The sequence below is a fragment of the Centroberyx affinis genome, unplaced genomic scaffold, assembly GCF_046629955.1.
Source record: "Centroberyx affinis isolate AG114_WGS23_722 - 3 ecotype Tasmania unplaced genomic scaffold, CSIRO-AGI_Caff_v1 ptg002489l_1, whole genome shotgun sequence".
NCBI lineage: Eukaryota > Metazoa > Chordata > Actinopteri > Beryciformes > Berycidae > Centroberyx > Centroberyx affinis.
In genome coordinates this window covers 65,842-86,284 of record NW_027280716.1, presented here as the reverse complement: position 1 = coordinate 86,284, position 20,443 = coordinate 65,842, and the positions used below count along the sequence as shown (strand labels likewise).

Sequence of the window (20,443 nt, the reverse complement as noted above, 5' to 3'; positions counted from 1 at the left end):
AACTGAATGGCTCTGAACACACTTTGTAACAACGGATACAGACAGACAGAAAGATGTGGGTGACTTTTTGGCCCTCTCCCTGCTATGGGTGATTTGGTTGGACAGCTCACAGAACGCATCACACACACAGGCTGATAAAGCAATGCTAGTGTGCGGGTTTCGAAGCGGGGTGGACCTGCGAAGGCTTTGGTTCGGGCGAGTCCGTCGGGGTTGAGAGTCGGATGGTAGAGATGTGGAGTAGAGTGGGGTACAGACTGGCTCAGAGGAAAATAAGAGCGGGACACGGGGGGAAAAGAGAGGGATCCGAGAAAGGAAAAGGTAGAGGAAAGTATGTGGAGGGAATTGGCGGGGGGAGGGAAGCGGGGGGCGTTGATTGGGAACAGTGTGTGGGGGGGGGGGGGGGGGGGGGGGGGGCTGGATATGACGGGAAGGGGATGATGTGGCTCAGTCCTGAAGCAGGCTCTCCTCAGACATCCAGCCCAGAGAGGGCAGGGGCTGCTCACGTCTGGAGTACTTCAGCTGCAGCAGGTCGCCCACTTCACTGATGGCCTCCAACGCCTGGCACAGGAAGAGGAAGAAGGTTATTAATCCTGAATCCAACAAGACATTATTTATACAGATCAAAAATAAATTAGGATAATGTGTTTTCACACTGAGCCAGAGGAAAAAAACAAAAAACCTGATGGTTAATACATTGCAGTGCCGGATCAATTGCGCAAGTGACACAAGTTGAATACGTTTTTTTTTTTGCTGTTGGCAATAGATAAAATGATAAGCATTAATCATCCTTGATTTTTAGTCTTTCAACATGTCAGAGGAGTGAAGGAGACGAGGCTCTGGAGTAAAGGTGAACGGAGAGCTCCCTGCAAAACCACAACTGAGCAGAAACTCCTCCGCTGCTTTCCACAAGAGACTGTATCAGCGTTGCAACACTGCAGGACACCTGGAAACAATTTACCTTCCTCCTGACCTTTTTTCTGATTCCATGGTTTGAGAAATAGTGAGGGCTGGGTTTTCCAAAGACGGAAAAAGCGGCTCCTCGAAGTGCTCAACAAAGGCAGGCTGATGCCCTTTAAATGGACTATTAAAAACGGTGTTGACATACTCCTCAGTGAGATGAATGAAGTGTCTTTGGAGAGACAGAGAAGCCTGAGTAAAAGCCTCTGTCTGAGCCACACTGTAATATTTAGAGACAGCTTGGCCTTCCACGTTCCTCTATAATAAAGGACATATTGGATGCCTTTATTACTCAACATACACACTCACACATATGCTGACACATACACACACACACGTTTGCTCTGACAGTCGGCAGTCAGGCAGATCTGACTGACTGACCAACTGCTGAGAAAAGCTCACTCAGTGTTTTGAAGGGTAGCGAGTCCAAACACATGATCATCCACGGATCAAAAACAGGCTCTTATATCATTTCAGAGGAATAAAATTAAGTCTTCAACAATAAATGTCTATTCTGTAATGATATCCCCTTGATCTGGAGCCAGTGGTGAAGAAGATAGACTTTGAGTAGAGATCATAAGTGTCTTTCTCTTTATATCTCTGATGATTAATATAAACCCAAATGGCAGTTGCATGTTGGTAGTGGGTGTTCAGCAGCATTCAAACAAATGTGTACAGACAGTTTGTCTGGGAAACGACTTTTTTCTTATCTCTCCCACTCCTAACAGTGAACAAAGAGAGCTGATGTGGCAATTTGAGACTCTTGTTATTGATGCACATCAGAGATGTGACAGTGCAGCGAATGCAAATGGTGTGTTCTGGATGCTTATCGGACTTATCGGGTGACTCACTGTGTCGAGCATCTCTCTAGTATGAGCGGCCGACACGCAGAAGCGCGCCCTGGACTCGATGATGGGTGTGGCGGGGAAGCCGACCACCACCGTGCCGATGTTCCTCTTCAACATCTCCCGGCCAAACGCCCTGCAAAGCAACGGCAGGATTAGACGAAGAGCAACACTTGGCAAGGTCTGAAGATGGTCTGAGCTCTCAGCCATCACCACATCTGAGATGGTGTCTCTCTCTTATGTGGGCGACTAAACTGAAATTATCTACTGCCTTCAATATGCATAGTTAGATTCTATTGAGAAAAGGGACAAAGGTAAGGAAAGTCATAAAAAAAACAAAGTGGAGGCGAATACGTCTTTCCTAGACGTGGAATGATTTAGGAGAAAAATCCAATTGATGTTAAAATGGCATCCAAGGACTCTATGAAATACTGCGGAATGAATGAGAATCACCTACCCAATTTTGGCAGGCATGTAGAGCATCATGGGCACGACGGGCGAGTCATCGTTGCCGTAGATGATGAAGCCCATGTCGCGGAGTTTCCTGCGGAAGTAGGTGGTGTTCTCCGACAGCTGTCTGAGGCGATCAGCGCCTGGGGAGGGCAGAGACAAACGTTCAAGTGGAGGCCAAGTCATGCTCCAACAACAGGAGCAGATGTCAACCATAAAATGTTCAAAAATCCTTGGGATGAGTGCTAAACTCTCTCCAGTAAAAACAATGTTAAATCACTTTACTTGAAATTAGAAGTTAAGTTGTTTTGGCAATGGAGATCTTCATTACACACAATAGTTAAGTGTTAAGTGTGGCACTTATACTAGAGAAAATAACTTATATAAAATAACTAATAACTGTGAACTAAGCTTCACAGGTTGAAGCAGCAGCCCCTTCAATATTGCTTAGACTTTTCAATTCCTTTCAGATATGACTTTGAAAATGATATATGCAATATACTGCTGGTAAATTTGTTGTGATGACACTACTGCTACCAAACAAATGCCACTGGGGGTGCTACCAAAGGTAGCCCTAATGAACTGCTTTGTACATTCATTTGGTCCAATTTGGGAGTTTTTGGGATTGATTCCCTGTTAAAATTTCTTAAATGGAAGAGCAGTGGTAGAGAGGCAAGCTGTATGCAGCACCAACAGTCCTTATCACAATCCAATTGACACTGACATGCGCTTATTTGGAGGAAGCCCTGCACCATTTGCCTTTGAAGACGAACAAGGTTTTAAGTTAAGAGGTCAAGGGGGTGAAAGTAAACAGGCATCAATCTACGAGTATCAGTCACATGACCTGTGGATGCACGCTGTGGATTTCCTCACTCAAACCTGTGCAGTGCCAAGCCTCCTGAGATAGTATCTTAACCAAATAAATAACCACATGGCACAAAGCGCCAACAACAACAGACATCTGCCTGGCCGTGTTGAAAAACAGAGCAGAAACACAACGGCTTCAAAGCGCCCCAAGACACAACAAAGTCTGACATATTTACCCAGACATTTTTTTTACAGTCCAGGAATCCAAAACTATTCTCAGCATTGAGTGATTAGTTTGGGGAAAAGAAGAAACAGTAGCATATGATATTCAGGCAGATTGCTTTTCAAGTGCTTTGGTATTCCTTTGATATTGGGCTCATATTGAAGAATGCCTTGTCCGTCCTGTACCCTTATGTCCTATCCACATATTTGATTGATGTAAGCTTCAAACAAGAGACGTTCATTTTGATGTAGGCCTGTGCCTGGAACCGTGGACGGCCATTCTTAGCAACTTGAACACAACACCAAACCGTTAGCAGGCAGCTGAACTGTCACTCTGACTTCGTGTCTGCGTCTGCAACTTCAAAGGCATGAATTTCAAACAGTGACTGGGCTGCAACCAATCAGACTGTCATTGTTACTCTTCCACAAGGAAAACTTGTCAAGCTGGGATATGGTGCAAGGTCAGCCAGTCTGGCCTGCTCTCCTCAGAGAACGGCCTGGAAAGAGAGCTGATGACATTGTGGAAAGACCAAAGTAGGGATGGAGGTTGCTCCTAACCGCCGACACGGGTTCAGGTGTTTATTCTTCTCCCTAATGGCTGAGAGTAGGACTGGGGGTTTAGGGTAATCTGATCTTATATCAGCATTTTAACAGAAACTGCTCCCTTCAAGGCCCACAAGGAGTTAAGGGGTACCGCCCTACAAGAAAAACAAGACCAGAGAGTGACCTGTTTGTGTGTGTGTGTGCGTGTGTGTATGGGAGATGAGTCCAACAGAGTTTGATCTGTCCAGATCTCTGGCCCTCAGCGCCATGCCGCTTTGTACCCAGCTGGAGGGCAAAGAGACACACACACACACACACACACGAACAAACACACATCTGAAAGCCATAAAGGGAGTGTATCAGAGTCAACACACTACCACTTCAAGAGCTTCAATCAGCGTGGGCCAACTGAGAGAAGCAGGGAACTGTCCATCCACCAGTTCTTAAAAAATGCATATTGGGAAAGATGGAGAAAGACAGAGTACTGTGCAGTGTTTGAAGATCTCCCTGTAGTCCTCCAAAGTTCATCTTTGAGATAAAAAGTGTAGGTTTTATCTCACCCTCGACAGATCAGGGAGTGAAACAAGAGCTGTGATTTTCAAAAGGAATTCTTCAGCTGGCAAAAGAGATCCTCAAAATGTAACAGCGATCCTCTCAAAATGTAAGACAATAAGATGCATTTTTCCAATACACCTCAGCTTGATTTAAAAATTCTTGAAGTCTTGAAAAATTCGCTCAAGTGATTTTCTAAAACAGGAAATGAATGGGAAAATGACTCTTTCAACACACCCATTTTACAGTAGCCACTGAGGTGATGTGAGTGTAGACACGGGTCCATGGGGCACAAATTATATCTAGACTACGCCTACACATGCCATGTGATAAGCCAGTCTACCACTCCTTTGTTTACTAGTGTCTATTTGCCATAGTTGGCCATCGATAACAGCCTTTATCACTTGGCAGGGAATGAGAGATTGCAAGGGTAAACAGGCACACTCAGTATGAAGGAGCCAAAGGACAAACGTGGCAAAGCTGATGTGAATCTGGAAAAAAACAAAAATATGATGTCATGGCAACTAATACCTCTCTACCAGTCAACTGCTACAAAGTCAATGACACTGCATGGAGAGAGAGGACTAAACACAGATTTATAAAAAGCCACAGGTCTATACTGCCATCTTGTGGTCACTGATGGAAAGCCATGTCACACAGTGCCAGACAGTGTAATCCCAAAACAGACAAAAACACTTTCCGAGTGACCCAGAAACTAGGCCTACATCTAGGGCAACATTTCTGATTGGCTGCAGTCCAAGGGAAATGAAAAGCATGAAAAGCCCACAATGAAGAGCCCCTACAGTCCACTATGCACCAGACACATACTATTATCTTCCATTTGACATAATCTCCACCCAATCCACATTTCTACCAGCTCTGTGTAACTTGCCTACCCAAAGCCCTCTGCATTCCATGTGGGTGCAACAGCAAACAAATGGTAGAAATCATACAATATGACACCCATAAACCCCCTAGCTTTGAGCACCACCCTGGATTATTATGACTGGTTTAAGAAATATAAATACTGTGGATGTTTTTTTCCACCTTCATGCTGCCTTAATCATAGCCTATGCCAGCCTTTTCTCCTGGCACTGGTACAGCGCTAAATCAAAATGAATCAAATTGTGGACAGTGTTGTGGGCATGCAAGAAAACATGCAGCAAGCCCAATTTATTTTACTGTGCCTTCTCCATTTTTTCACTTTCCTCAGACACACATAATTATGTGATTCTCCCCCGTAGGGAAATTGTCTTTTTGCTTGACCTCTCCACAGGGAGGAGTGCAGGATCAACTACAGAGCAGCACCCCTGGGTCTGGCAGGGATAGCAGGGCAGATGCTTGCCAATAAGGGAGCTTGACACACTTTTGAGTGATTTCACGCTATGCACAGCACTGGCATCACGTCCTGGACACCTACCCAGTGTGGTCCCGTCCTCTCCCATGATGATCTCCATGGAGGTGATAATCTGCTGGGCCACAGGAGGGGACATGGAGGTGGCGTACAGGGCGCTGTGGGAGTGGTTCCGCAGGTAGTCGATCAGCTCCTTACAGAGAAATTACATCAGAATTGCTTTTACTTGCCATGTACAATGGATACACAAAGAATTCAATTTGGTTATCTGATGCTGACAAATTACATGACAGCTGCACATTACAGGACAGTCACCCTAGTGTGGGACCTCATATAGTGCAGAAGAGTAGAGTAAACATAAAGACAGTACAAGTATACATTCAAGATAAACACACGTAGCAGCATTGTAGCTGGCACAATAGGACCAACTTGGTGAAGCTTGATGATGATGCTGTGATGCATTGGTAGTTCAAAACTAAGAGATGAGGATCTGTCAGTGCAGTAAAGCCACAGGTGTGTAAAATACAACTATGTGATAGGTATGCTGAATAACTTCAGAGTAATACTTCAATACTTTACAAGTTTGCACACCTTGCACACAGCACAATAATTCGGGCAATAGACCATCATCTGGGCATTTCAGGAATGCCCTGATGGTGAATTTTTTTTATTTTTTTTATTTGAAGAATGTGTGTGTGCGTAAGTGATTCTCTTGCAAGAGAAATCAGACAAACTAAAAGCTTTTTTTGGAAAACAGGAAGCAAACTTTCCCACTGCTGGTAAAACAGTGTTGACCAATAACATTATGACGGAAACTGAATGACACACAGGGTGTCGGGTTTCAACTGTCAGGAATCTGCCCAGGATCCTAAGGAGGATGAGTAAGTGCTGAAACTACAGTGATATGAGTGGGCCTCACCTAACAACTAAAACTGGCGCGGTTATAAAAAGCACAACTCAGTTATAAAAAAGAAACCATGTCAGACACACCTTGGAAAAAAAAAATACAATCAAACAATCTAGATCTGTAATATGAGTAAAGGAGGGAAGGAATGAAGGAAGAAAAGAAGGAAGGAAGAGCGTCACACTGATACTCATAAATCCTCCTAATCAGTGCCTTGACTTCTCAAACAACAAAGTTTATGATCCAGGAAACAGTTACTAGGGTGAAGTATAAAACCACAACCCCTTGGCTTTACCTGTGCGACAGTTCACTAACCTTCTTGCCTCCGATGTATCCCCCGGCAGCACCGAAGCTCTTGGTGAACGTCCCCATCATGATGTCCACGTCTTTGGGGTCCAGGCCAAAGTAGTCAACCACCCCTCTGCCATTAGGCCCCAGGGCCCCGATACTGTGGGCCTCATCCAGGTACAGGTAGGCCTTGTAGCGCTTCTTCAGGGCAATGACCTCTGGCAGACGAACGATGGACCCCTCCATACTGCAAGGAGGAGGAATTCATGTAAAAAAGGACAAATTATGTGTAGTCCCACAAGGCAGTTTATTAGCAGTTTATTTGAATGTGATTTCAGCTCTCTGGCTCCCTAGTCGATCAACTGCCTTAATCTCTTCTATGGAGAATACAGTAATGTTAGGCTACTTGGCTTGTTCGTTAACATTACCAACTGAACCATTAGCAAACATAGCTTATGATACATTATATACATAGAAGCACTGTGTATACAACAATGTGCAACTACGTATACAACAATATAAAATAAGTATGTGTTGTCCTTTAATCATAAAAACACATCACTACATCACAGCAGTCCATTCAAAGTATTTGCAATGAAGAATCTGGAAGTAAGTTCTCAGACAGATAAGATGTGTAAGATTTTCAAAATGGTACATTTACATACTATTATTAATGATATACTGCTCAATAAAGAACAGGTACGATTTGTAGGAAATCATGTTTTTTTTAGGTGCTGTCAACCATGGTGAAGTTTGATACCCCGAAGTGAAGTATAGGGGGATAAAGTGTCCCATCCTGAATTTGCCTCTTGATACTGTGATGCTAGTACTGTGGTAAAAATACAGTTATGAAAACTCTATGTGCTATGTGCTCTATGTATGGTGCCTTTTCAAATAAAGGTGTCAGGATACTGCATCAGTAATGGTACACAGTGGTACATGATGCAGAAGTAGCATATGAGCAGTCTATCCTATTGGCTACTGCTTGAGCTCTTTGTTTAAGTGTGTACGTGTAGCTGTGCATGTCCTATTTGGCAGTTGAAGTGTTTCCTTTGGAATTCCCTGTGGAAATCCCACTCCATTAACATTACATTAGTCAAGTGTATTGATTACCTCAGGCAGTTTCCCCGAGAATTATATTGATCGCATAGATTGATTGCCTTTATATAGTAAGTACACTTCAAAGGACAAGGCAGAGAATGTATACTTAAAGGAGAGTGGGGACTCTGTCTACCATGCCATTATTTTCTTTATTTAGACAAAAGGGAAATTGGTGAGTGTTACCATAATAGAGGGATCATGGCAAAGAAACGGTCTTAACTGTGAAGCTGGGATTCAAGCAAGGGTGAGATATGGTCACATTGCAAATGGTGCCGTCTCATTTTTCCCTACCACATAAATTCTTTGTATTTACTATGCAAAGTCAGCAGCTGAGTGTAACATCAGTTGAAATCAGTGTAGGGAAATGCTCTTACTCACATGGAACTGTAATCTGATGAGACATTGCTTCCATTATCTTGTTAAAGTGCTTCATTGTTTCACTGCAAATGGGTTTGCTGATACAGTGAAGATGAGGGCCATATTCAAATATTAAAACAGCCTTCGGGACCTCCGACTGGCTTACTAAGTCATTACTTTTATATTGTTGCTGTTGCCATAATGTCTCAAATGGAGTAAAGTGCTCTATTGCATCAGAGATGTCAATCATGCTGGCAAGGATGACAGCTTACATTTGGGAACAGTCTTCTCCTGGTCTCAAACCTATGAATTCAGCGACTGCCAGTATGACAATTACGCTACCAATCAAGCTAAATAAAGATTGGTGAGTCTTGAACCAGACAAGTGAATTTAAAAGGAGAATACCAATGTCATTTAGAGTTATAGCCCATTTACTTCTGTCTAAGTCTAGTTTACATTTCCCCCAATCCTTTTACAATTCATGTCGTAGGCAATTTTTTGGTTTTTCTATTTTTAAAATATAAACTTATGGTGCCATTAACTGCTGTCCCAGCAAACAAACACACCCTAAATAAAAATACATGGATGTGACAATAAAGCTTGTAAGGTGACATGTTTTTGAGGGATTATTTCCTGGTGGAGATTTCCATTTCTTCCTGTGGGTGTTGGGACAGTAAACGTAAACTCAACTCAGGCACGCTCTGGCACAATGAAATAACGATAAAACAGAAACTTTGACAAAACCAAATTAAGGCTTCATGTTTACTGTGATGGATTATCTTGCCTGGGCAATTTTCAAGTCATTTTTCATACTGTCCAAAAATGAATGGGAACAAATATCTCCAACTACTGTATGCTGACTTGCTGACTGTGTGCAGATAACACCAGGAAGAAAATGTAAAGGAGAGGGACAAACTAGACAATTGGCACAAACTTTAAAAAACACTGGTATTATTCTTTAATTGGCATATTGCCAATAAATACTTTTGTGAATGTTTACCATATATGTGTGTGTGTGTGTGAGAGTAAAACACAAAGAGAGAGAGATTAATATATACCTGTATATTCCCTCCACCACAATGAGGATTTTCTTCCAGGGCCGGTGTGTTCTTGGCTGCCCATGAACGATGGCATCTCTCAGCAGCTTCTCCAGACTCTGCATGTCTACAATACACAGGAATTAGGGATAGAGTTTACCTTTAGTCTTACGTTAATTAACAAAGAAAAGATCTAGAGAAATCTTGACATAGTAAGCTTTTATATAGTAAGATTGTCAAACGGCAGATTTTATTCCTCTATAGAAATATGAGCATTCTTTCAATTCAATTCTTTCAATGGCTGGGAGTCAATATTTTATGATCATAACCCTTTGGAGCGTTGAGAGTTTTTCCTCAGCAGTCAGTCAGCCTGGTTCCTGGCTGCTGACTGTGAGCCTTAATACAGCTCAAGTGATTTGTGAGTGTGTGTGTCTGCTAAACAGAAAGCCACGCCACACCACACCCATTACTGTGTGAATGTGTATAGTAAACAAAGTGAGATGTGTCAGTTTTGCATTGAGTGAAGCAATTTGCAGCAGACACACCCTTCTTAAATGTATTTGCTTTTCTCTTGGGTAAAGCAGCTAAAAACTTTAGACAACATTAGTGTTGCAAAGTAATCAAGAGATGCATTTTAGTCACTCTAATCCTCTGTGTTCTGTGTTACTGCAAGCTTTGGGTGCGCCATAAGTCAAGTTTACAATTCTATGTGATTATTCTTATGTTATGTAATGGTTACTGTAGGCCACTCACTGTTGTGTTTGAAGACCCGGATGGTGGACCCAGACAGGCGAGCACCCAGCACCAGGGATGCGTGATTCAGCTCGTCACTCAGGATAAGACAACCCTACGACAAGGCACAATAAAAACAAACATATTCCTTTCAAACTATTCAGGCAGAGCTTGGGATTTTTGATCAACACAAACATACAGACAGAGGGGAATCAAGTGATTCTGGTCTGCATTTCAAAGTCAGGAGAGCAGGCATTCCTAATTAGCCAGAAAAAAACCAAACACTTTTCATCGTTGAGAGTGAAGTTCACCATGGAGCAACGCTTAAGTTAATAGCCTTATTAAGAGCTTTGCTTACAAAATAGTAATACCTAAGAGTTTAATTGACTGGACTTTTCCAGTGTTGAGTAATGACTTCCAAGTACAGCAGTTGTTGATTATTCCTCTTTGAAAGAAGTATTGGTTGTTGCAGAGAAATAAATGTCTGGAACACTCATATTCTGGTTAAGGTCTTATTCAAGTTAAGCTGTACCCCTTCCTCTTTGACTGGGAAATACTAGGTTACTTCTAATACATTGGGAAATGATGATCCCTATAGTAATTTCTGTGATGTTTTTTAGTGACATCAAAATGTACCCATAACCCTGTGTGAATCCCAGTTTGAGCAAAAGGCTAAAAAACAAAAGTGAAAAGAGCAAAATTTTTACAAGCCACAGTAACCCGTTTAATGCTGGACAAGATGGCATCTTAACAAGGTTTCTCATAATCAGAGTATGAGCTTACTTGGGTTATTCTAAGAGAATTAGTTTAAATGTATTAACCCAAAACCAGATTACCTGAGTCACTTAATTATGAACAGAATCTTCTGTGTATGTTAACATAGGCACTGAAATGTTTCGACATTTCATCCCAAGTCTGAATAAGAAACCAGGCATTTTGAATTCAAAATCTAATTTACAAATCACTGCATTATTTCTTCGGTGGACTGGCTGGTTCGGCAGTCTGAGGTAAACGAGGTTCTAGGACAACTTTATTTCCAGGATATGACTTTTTCAAATTAAGTCATTAATATTTCCAGCCATCCCCCTAATGAGGACAAAAGGCCACGGTCGCAGTACAAACGCAGACACCTTATCCACCTCCTGACACCCGACACACCCAAACTTTTCCACAGGTCACACCATTTCCTCTGGTCAATGAATGATTGAGAGTGTTACACAACACTCAATTATGCTATGACGTGAAGATGTGAGCCAGCAGAAAAGTTACAGGCATGGTTAAGAATTCATGATCCCTACTGACAAGGGAGGTGACTGAAATCCTTATGTTTCGCTGTCTCTCTGTCTGTTTGCCTCGCTCTCTGTCTGTCTGCATCTGTTTCTCACTCTTAAGACTGTCAGGAAATGTGTTCCGAGACTCACAAGGTACACCCGCCTGTCAGCCCAGATTTTTACATCCTGTTCAAACACTACTTAAGAGGCCCGGCTATGGGAAAAAGAAGAGGAAGTGAGGACCGGTGTGTTTGACCTGTTGGGGTTAGAGCAAGAGAGACTAGCCAAATGTCATTCACCAACCCCTTTCACTCAGAATGTTTTGAAAACATGGGGCGGAAACTCGCATGTTGTGGAACAGTCTGAACTCTTCAGGGGCGGCCACTGATCTGAAAACACAACTTGTTTTCACCTCACATAGGAAACGGTGTGAAACCCTTTTTTTTTGGTTACAATAAAACGGGTTACAATTACAGGCGCAATTTGGTTATAGAAATACCATCTACGGACAAAGCGAGGTAATTAAAAAGGAGTAGGGCGTTTTAGAGAGAACAAAAAACAAAGGAAGAGAAGGAAATGTCATACCTTCCCGGTAAGAGCAGGAATGTTCATGGAATTGGTCGCGAAGCCCATGCCAAAAGCCATGGATGACTCGACACCCAGGAACCTGGCAACCAACTGCTCCAGCTCCTCGTGGATGTCCAGGTTCCCTAGAAACAACAACATGTCAGAAACCAAGTCCTGCCACATCACCCTAGAATTGTTTAATAGGGCATCTGTTTGTCAAGTGGCAGATTTGTTTTCATAGCCCTGTTAAATGGTGTTAAGAGCGAGGTCAGTCCACTCTCCTTGGGGTAAATGCACCAGTCTCCTTGGCTACTTGGTTATCTTAAGTGTTTTTCTTTTGCAAAAGATAAAAAGATAAAATGTGCTAAACTAAAATATAGCTGCCCAGGTCAAAAAGGTGACTGCAGCATACTAGGCAAAAAGGCTAAAATGGACAAGGACTTGAAAACTTCAAAGCTGAAGTCTGGTGTAGTTTTCAACGTGTCATTATATTTCGTACTCTGCAATCTTTCAGTGCTTCAAAACCACTTGAGCCTGTGGCTTCTGTTGTTTCCTGAATGTGCCACAAACAAAAGAGGGCATGGCCTTTAAAGGAATAGTTAATGTTTTTAAGAAGTCTGTTTATCATGAACTGAAAGCTCATTTTTGCAATGAAAGCACTCTCAGAAGATGACAAATCATAGAGGCTTCTTAATAAAAATCTGAACTACCCCTTTAAGAGAGCTTTTTCTGACCCTTACCCATCTCATAGCGGGTGCTGCCCACTCCAACTCCATACTTGTGTGTGGCCTCAATAGCAGCATCGGCACAAGTGCCAGTGTTCTCAGCAAAGCCGAGGTAGTTGTATGAGCCCATATTGATGACATCCTTCACAACTTTGCCTGTGTGCCTGAGAGAGATAGAGAGAGAAAGAGAAAGAGAGAACAAGAGAGGGAGAGAGAGAGAGAAAGAGACAAAAAGAGAGAGAGGGAAGGGAAGAAAAAAGTAGAACCCGGACTCAAGGTTAATAGAAATAATAACCTTCAACATGCATACCAGTCAAGGTTGCCGGGCAACCATTTCCTATTCAATGTTGATCCTTATACTGCCACAGATATCACGCTGCACGTACAACACTATACAATACTTTATTGTCCCAGGGGAATTCAGTTTGCATAGGCCAGCACAGAAAAAAAACAAAGTACACATTATACGCACCAGCAAGCAAAATATGAAACAACATTCAGTTATCAGTGCAGCCAGTCTATTTTATGTACATGGAAAGGCCAGCGCAGATAATGAACTGCTCAATGTATCCAACAGTGGGCAGGGTATAAAACAGAATCAGTAATGTTATCAGTCTATGCCTATGGGGAGACAAGCACTCAACTATATGTACAGTATACATAAAATGTTATTCATCGAGGCATTTTTCTCTTGTTGTAAATATAGCGGGTCCAATATTCTCTGGGCAGTTTGTCTGCACAGACTAAGTTGTTTGCCATTTGTTATCCATGGATTCTCCTCGTTCATTAGCACTCTTTAGCAAGTTGCTGTGAAAAACGACTGTCCTAATTCAGCAGCCTTGCTAACAGTCAATGATAACAATTTATCTAAATTACTGTAGGTTTGTGGCCTTAAAGACATCACAGCACTCAAGCAGGCCCGGTGGATCAGTGGGTTAAAACGCAACCCATGTGCTTGCAAGATCTTTGGTTCAGAACAGGTTGGGTGACCATCATCCCATTAATGGTGCACAGTGTCTGTCTGTTTCAACACAACGCCATGTGACAGATACTACTGGTTTCTACTGAATCATGCCTTTTGTCACTCTTGTTATCAGAAACAGGTCGATGACCTTAAGTGCAAAACACTTCCCACTAACCTAGAGATTGGAGACAGTGAGATATACAAATGGGCACTCAGTCTCACACTCCCCATAGGTGGTAGGAGAAGTGTAGTAATCAACTACATGGACAACACCTTGATATTGAAATAACCATGCGTACATATAGACATGCACAAACACACACACAGAGTGCAGCAACTCACTGGAAGGTCCAGTTGTAGTCATGGGAGACTCTCTCTACCAGGTCCATTTTGGCACCAGGAACACTACAGATGGGCCGGTTCCAGTTGTCCCGGATCCTCATATACAGGTTCCTGGTATAAAAGTTCTCAAAGTCCTGATACAGGGGGACGAAATCCTACGGGAGAGAGAAACAACATTTATAAGGGTGTGAGAAGAGATGGAGAGATGATAGTTCATTTTCATTTACTTTGCCAGGCAGGTCACGTTAAGTGGAAAACCTTTAATGGGAAGCAGGAGAGTTGGATGGACACACAACACTCAGCAGGGAGACAATTACAGACACCAAATAGGAGAACAACTGTTGTGAAACACTGGACAGTCCAACATGTTTTGTACAGTTGAGCGGAAACTGAAACAAGTAGGATTCGTCCACATCCTCATACTTATTGTCACGTTTCTTCTGATATGAAAGTTTTGAGTATATGCCAAAGGAAACTATATTTGTTCTGCGGTAGTACAGTATCACAAAACAGTAGCACTATCAACACCAATCAGCTGTGTGGACTATGTCTTGACCAAAGTCACCTTTCCGCATTTCTGTGTGAAAAGTGCATTGTTCATTTCCGTGCAGTTTCAGATAAACCCATTCTACAACAAGGGCCACGATCAATGCTACTGTTGAACCAAGTAAAAAGCAAGCGTGAAAGACGAGCAATACTGTGACAGCCAATGTGGCAGGCTGTGACTTGTACAGTTTCGTTCTAGGATCAGATAGCCAACATTCAAAAAAATGTGACAGCTTTTTTTGGCTACTGGTATAAGTAAAGCTAGTTATGGAATAATATTAAAGTTCTGCCCTGTCTTATGACTTTTGCTTACAAAATAGCAACATTTAAAAGGATGGTGTATTTTTTCATCTAATAACAAAATGTTTTTGAAGAGAGAAATTATTTTAAAAGTGATATGAGTGATAACGAGTGGGACTGAAATGCTTCCATTCTAGATGATGTGCCAAACGTTTGAAATGTTTGAAAGAAAGCCTTGAAATGATTTATCTTGAACGTTCAATGAATCAAAGTCTTGGCTTTGAAATAGTTTTGGATCAGCCGCAGTATTCAACTAGGGCCTACCTTCTGCTCCTCTCTCTCCCGGGCCACGTGGCACTTCTCGATGTTCCAGTGGCGAAGGAAGTCTCGGAGGTAGCCGAAGATGGTGAGGATGCCATAGCCCATGTAAGTGAGCACGGCCACCAGGAGAGGCGTCTCCTCAAACGATTCCACAAAGGGCTTCTTATACAGGCTGGAGTTACGCGGGACATTTTGGTTCTGGGGGAGAAACAGACAAAAAGAAAACAATTGTAGCCCATGTCTTTTAGAATTAACAATTAAGACCTAATGTTTAGTTTAGTCCACTGCACTTCAGTCTGACAGCCTTTATCAGAGTATAACCAAAAAACACCCATTCTTTTACTGATACATCTAGGCTTAAGACACAGATTTATGTGTAATAATGTTAAAGAATGAAAAGAAAGAAGAACAGAAATGAAATTAGAATTCTCTTTTAAATCAAAACTGGGCCTAGCCTGAATTGGCGTATATTTCCCCAAGGCACTAGAGGTCAAACTGGCCCATTAGCATCAATGATCACACAGGGAGAGGTCATACAACTCACTGATAAAACGGTAAGAACAAAAGCTTTTGTCACACTGCAGCTAGGCCTTAAGACAACAGTGCCTGTGAGCCTTGAGCCATCCCAACAGGCGGTCATTTCTCCTTTAAAAGGTAATGGCTTATCTCCGCTTTAAATCTGTTTACTCATTAAATCTGCCAGTAGTGGAAAGCCCATTTGAATGAGAGAGAAGACAGATCAGGCCAAGCCAGCAAGCAGCCTTCAGCCTCTCTCTCTCTCTCCCTGTAAAGAAACAGAGACAGGAGAGCTCTGCTTCTGCCAGAGCTGAAACACAGGAACCAAAAGCTGACTGCATCTTTGTAGCGTGTGCAGTGTGAAAGAGGTTAAAAGGTGTTTTTGTTGGCAAGATGGTTAGAAAGCTAGTAAAGAATACAATAAGCACATTTAGCCCACTCCGACCAATGGGCAGTAAAACAGCCATCAAGAGGGCATGAAACAACCAGGGGCCTAATTCATGAAGCTTTATGAATAGAAATATTGATCTCAGATTATGGGACCATATAAAGTTGGTCTCACATCAGAAGTGCTATTCTATTCTAAACTCAGTGGATCCAGACCCACACCTCATGTATTCAACCAACTAAAAGCTACTGAAAAATATCTTTGGGGCATCACTGCAAGCTGGACTATGGACTGGTTGTCTACAAAACCAACACTAAACAAATGAGGGCTGTCACTCATTACAAGCTCTGCCCTGCAGCTTAGCAACCACACCACATGTGACCGGTCATGCCTCTCGAAGAAATACCTCTGTGGAGGAGAACAGGACAGCACTGCAGCATGTGTGTGTGTGTGCGCGTCTTTGTGTGTGTGTGTGTGTGTGTGTGTGTACAAAGCCGGTCGAACAGGTCCCTCTCTCTCTAAAGATCCTTGGGAATACACTCCCAAGTCTTGAGTACATGCAGTCTTGTTTGTGAACTGTCCCAAACTTAGACCTAGCCCTCTATTGAGCACAAAAACACATTCATTTCCAAGCACACCACTCAAGAGAAACCGTTACATCCCGAGGTCAACCGCTGCAACTAAATACAGTTCCGCCTATGTCATATTTGCTCAACTTTTTATAACTGTATAGTAGGAACTAAAAAGATGTAGGCCTGTGTCAGATCATATGCTCGTTCAAAGACTTGCTCTGTAGCTGAATAGATGATCATATTCCATTGAACCCACAGAAATAAAAGTTTGCATGTGGTACATGTTTCAATACTGATAAAAGCAATGACTGAGTCCTCTTCCCACTAATTGCATATTCCATGCGCAGCTTATCTGTACGGATCCATTACTGACATTATCATCTCTGCTGAGAACTGTTAGTGCTGTCTTCTTGTGTTCCTTCCTGCTCCTGAAAATCCTGCCTGGTGCCAGTAAACAATGGGTGGGTTATTCACTTTTGCTTCCAACCTTTTTTCCCTTACACTCCCTATAGGCATTATGATTAGCCTAACTCAATACAAGAAAGTCAATTTTTCATCCGAGGACCCAGACCCGGGAGTAAATTTATACGACCCAGGCAGATTAAAACACTGTCTAGATTCTTGTCATGTGGGGAAACTCAACACAGGCCAGCGACCCATTTTGGATCCACAAATTTAACGCTGCGGCTTGAAAGGTAGCCAAAAGAGACGAGAAGTTCTGTGGGTGGTGGTGCACCCGTGGGTCTGCTGCTGTGACAGTTTCCACACCACAGCTTCCTCTTTCAGTCTAACAAGTTGTTAACTTGACTTTCCATCAGTCTGCCTTATCAACCTCAGATCAGAAGCCTCAGATTGGAAAGAAATGAACTGATAACACTTTTTCAATGTTGATACCAATTCTGAGTATTTCTAACCTTTATGTATTGCTTAATACAGTGTACCTATCTGGTTGGTCTACTATTTATACTGAAAAACACACAGATTAATAGTTTGAGGCCACAAGAATAATTGAGATGTTAGAGATCTAACACCCTGCAATGTGTGAAAATGCCAGTGCTTTCGTTTGTATGTTTCACATGGCTCTTGAACACTGACTTTAGTTAGATTTAGGAAGTTCACAGATACCGTTACCCTATTTTAACCAGGTATCAGCCCGATACTGGATACCAGTATCAGTGCTGAGGCATTCCTAGACGGGAAAACTGATATGATCTCTGCCTTCTCTTCTGGCAGGTTGGAGAGAATACATGCATATGGAGCTAACTGGTCTGACAGTCATGGCACCTGGACCTAATTGTCTGAAACCACTGTATGTTGAAATCAGCAGCATTGCGGCTGTCTGGAATTTGACAGGCTCTATTCAAATCTTCCTGTATGTATGTGTATGTATAGGATTTCTCTGAATGTGTGTGTTAGTGTGGAGGCCCACTGAACCCAAACCTCTGAAAAAAACTTCAAAGGTGTGGGTGTGATACCCCCACACACACACGCCACCACCCACTTTCATTCTGCTTTCCATTCCAGCCTATAGGAGGAACCGCGCCCTTCATAGCCTGAAGACATTCCTCTCCCCCTAAAGTGTCAAGTGGACGGAGGCCTACTCTCCTCTCCTCTCCCAGGAGACAGAGAGCCAGCTCCTCTGGTAACACTACACAACGGGGCCCTGCTGGTATTCTCCAAGCCAGTGTCAGTGTAAACAGAGACCGGCCCATCCACACCACACACACACACACACACACAAAATAACAACAAGGTGTAAGGTTACAAAGACCTCACCACTACAATCCCCCCTGATCAGGTAGCATGCGCCATTGTGCTGTTAAGTAGTTTTAAAAGGGCTAAAATAAGTGAAAGACAAAAAGAAAATGGATGTTAGCATTCAACTTATAATTCTGAACTGTAAGGCACAATTAGTACTAACACAGTCTCTTGTATTATGCCTACATCCTATTGAAATCTGTCATCACTAAATGGTTTGTTTAGATCCTCTACCCCCTTACGTCTGATAGATTAAAATCGTGTCTTAAACATAGAAATTAGTTTTCAAAGCCACGTGTAACATATCAAAAATCGGGTAGCTAATGCTCGACAGCTAGCTAGGATTATGTCGCATTAGTACAATGCTGTTGTAACGCATGTGATCTCGACTAATTTTCCATGTGAAAACATAACGTTGGGCTGCCTTCATTTGGCCGCAGTTCTCACTTTTCGCCTGTCTGTAAACAAAACAAATACTCAAAACAAGAATTTATATCCGCAGTGGCACACGACTGAGCATTCGTTGATTAATATTTCAACTGAAATTACTTTCTTATGCAAAATGCCTTAGTAGACACAATAATAAACACAGCGTTGCTTGTTTCTGGCCCTTCCCCATCGAGCAGTTGACGGTTGGGCCTCACCTTCTCCCTCGGGCGACGATACTTCTGTGTCTGTTGAAACAGGCAGTGGTTCTTCACGAAGCCATTTTTACTCGATTTCTTGCCATTTGAGGTCCGGTGACAGGCGTCTCCGTTTAGCAGCTTGTTCGCGGAGCTTTCTGTCATTTTTTGTCGGCCAACTGCGCCCGAAAAATTCACGATTAGAGGTGGCCCAACTTGTGTAATCGTGAAGTCATGTATGAGCTGAGGGGGAAGACGGATGAGACGCCCACTCGGCACTGGCCACACGAGCTTGTCGGAAATCCACGCCCCTGCCTGCTTTCATTGGCCAATGATGTTACTCCAGTGCAAAGATCGTGTATGCATAAGAAAATGAATCACTCAAATGAATTATCCCTCCCTCTGGTCTGCAAACCCTCACATTTGCATTATCGTTCTGTGGGCCATATCTCTTATCCATAGGATATACAGTATTATGTATATGCCTCTTCTACAATGGATTTATCCCTGTGTAATCACTGAACATCGGCGCAAAATGTTGGGTCTAGAAAACATCACTTGCACTCTTGATTCTGACGGATTGCTGTTTAACGCTGATGTGTTAGATAGTTAAAAAATATTCTGATATCAAACTCGAAAAATTGTAGATGCACTGGATTTTTTTTCCTTTAAACGTCAATTTATTGAGACTCTGGTCCGTGATGACGTTTGTGGTCAGCGGAAATAGGAACAGAGTGAGAGCTCTTGCCATCTCTCTGTCTAGCGTCACCCATTCCTCAACAAGGGAGGTCCTAAGGCCCGGCCCATGGAAATAACCCATAATAACCTTTGCCTGGGCGTCAGCTGAACACCCAATTCCAGTAACGCCGTTTCTCACCTGTGCAGGACAAGTGTCAAGGATCTGTCCAAGGTGATTCCCACGAGAAACATGGGAGATGTCTTCAAATTACTACACTGAATACTACACTGAATAGTCTATACTCATATTAGTTCAAATGGCTAAATATGTCTGATCTGCAGTTTAGGATAAAGTCTCTCATGGCACCAATTTTACAACGCTTATGTTTGGCTGTGAACTTATTATTGCAGAGATGTGGGATGATTGCAGAGAAAGGCAGAGAGAAAACAGTTGATCTTTAATTGCTCACAAACAAAAACAAACATAGAAGCATGCCATTGGTATGCCACTTGCCTGAAACTGTAAGCTGTAAGTTAACATTAGACCTATCTGCCCACTCCATCAGCCTGCCTTGTGCTACACAACACACAATTTTCTCATTTCAGAGCGTATATGAAAATGTTTCTCTTCTCTCAGAATGACAACAATGCTTTATACTGTATGTTTTCCCTTTACCGTTTAGGAGGGAAGGAGGTTTGTACGTAATGTTTTGAACTACCAGTGAAGACATTCCAGGGTGGTGGAGCAGGAGAAGACCTCTGACGTGTGGATTTGAGGAATGT

The 20,443-nt window shown here is 42.6% G+C and overlaps 1 protein-coding gene across 1 annotated transcript; it reads right to left on the bottom strand.

Annotated features, from left to right (window-relative positions):
• Positions 1 to 409: 409 nt before the first annotated feature.
• Positions 410 to 19,214, bottom strand: sptlc2b (serine palmitoyltransferase, long chain base subunit 2b). The gene is made up of 12 exons (XM_071534111.1): positions 19,004 to 19,214; positions 15,129 to 15,323; positions 14,019 to 14,173; positions 12,728 to 12,876; positions 12,006 to 12,130; positions 10,171 to 10,264; positions 9,439 to 9,544; positions 6,950 to 7,169; positions 5,797 to 5,923; positions 2,260 to 2,395; positions 1,809 to 1,938; positions 410 to 558 (listed from the first exon to the last, which is right to left on the bottom strand). The coding sequence occupies exons 1-12, from the start codon at positions 19,145 to 19,147 to the stop codon at positions 445 to 447; spliced, it is 1,695 nt and encodes a 564-aa protein (XP_071390212.1). The 5' UTR covers positions 19,148 to 19,214; the 3' UTR covers positions 410 to 444.
• Positions 19,215 to 20,443: the final 1,229 nt, after the last annotated feature.

Excerpts from the sequence above, each read along its gene's own strand:
- sptlc2b (XM_071534111.1), bottom strand. The coding sequence starts at position 19,147 with ATGACAGAAAGCTCCGCGAACAAGCTGCTAAACGGAGACGCCTGTCAC. Across the intron at positions 12,131-12,727 it reads CAGCACCCGCTATGAGATGG|GGAACCTGGACATCCACGAG; the intron begins GTAAGGGTCAGA and ends TGTTGTTTCTAG. Across the intron at positions 10,265-12,005 it reads TTCCTGCTCTTACCGGGAAG|GGTTGTCTTATCCTGAGTGA; the intron begins GTATGACATTTC and ends GCCTTGTCGTAG.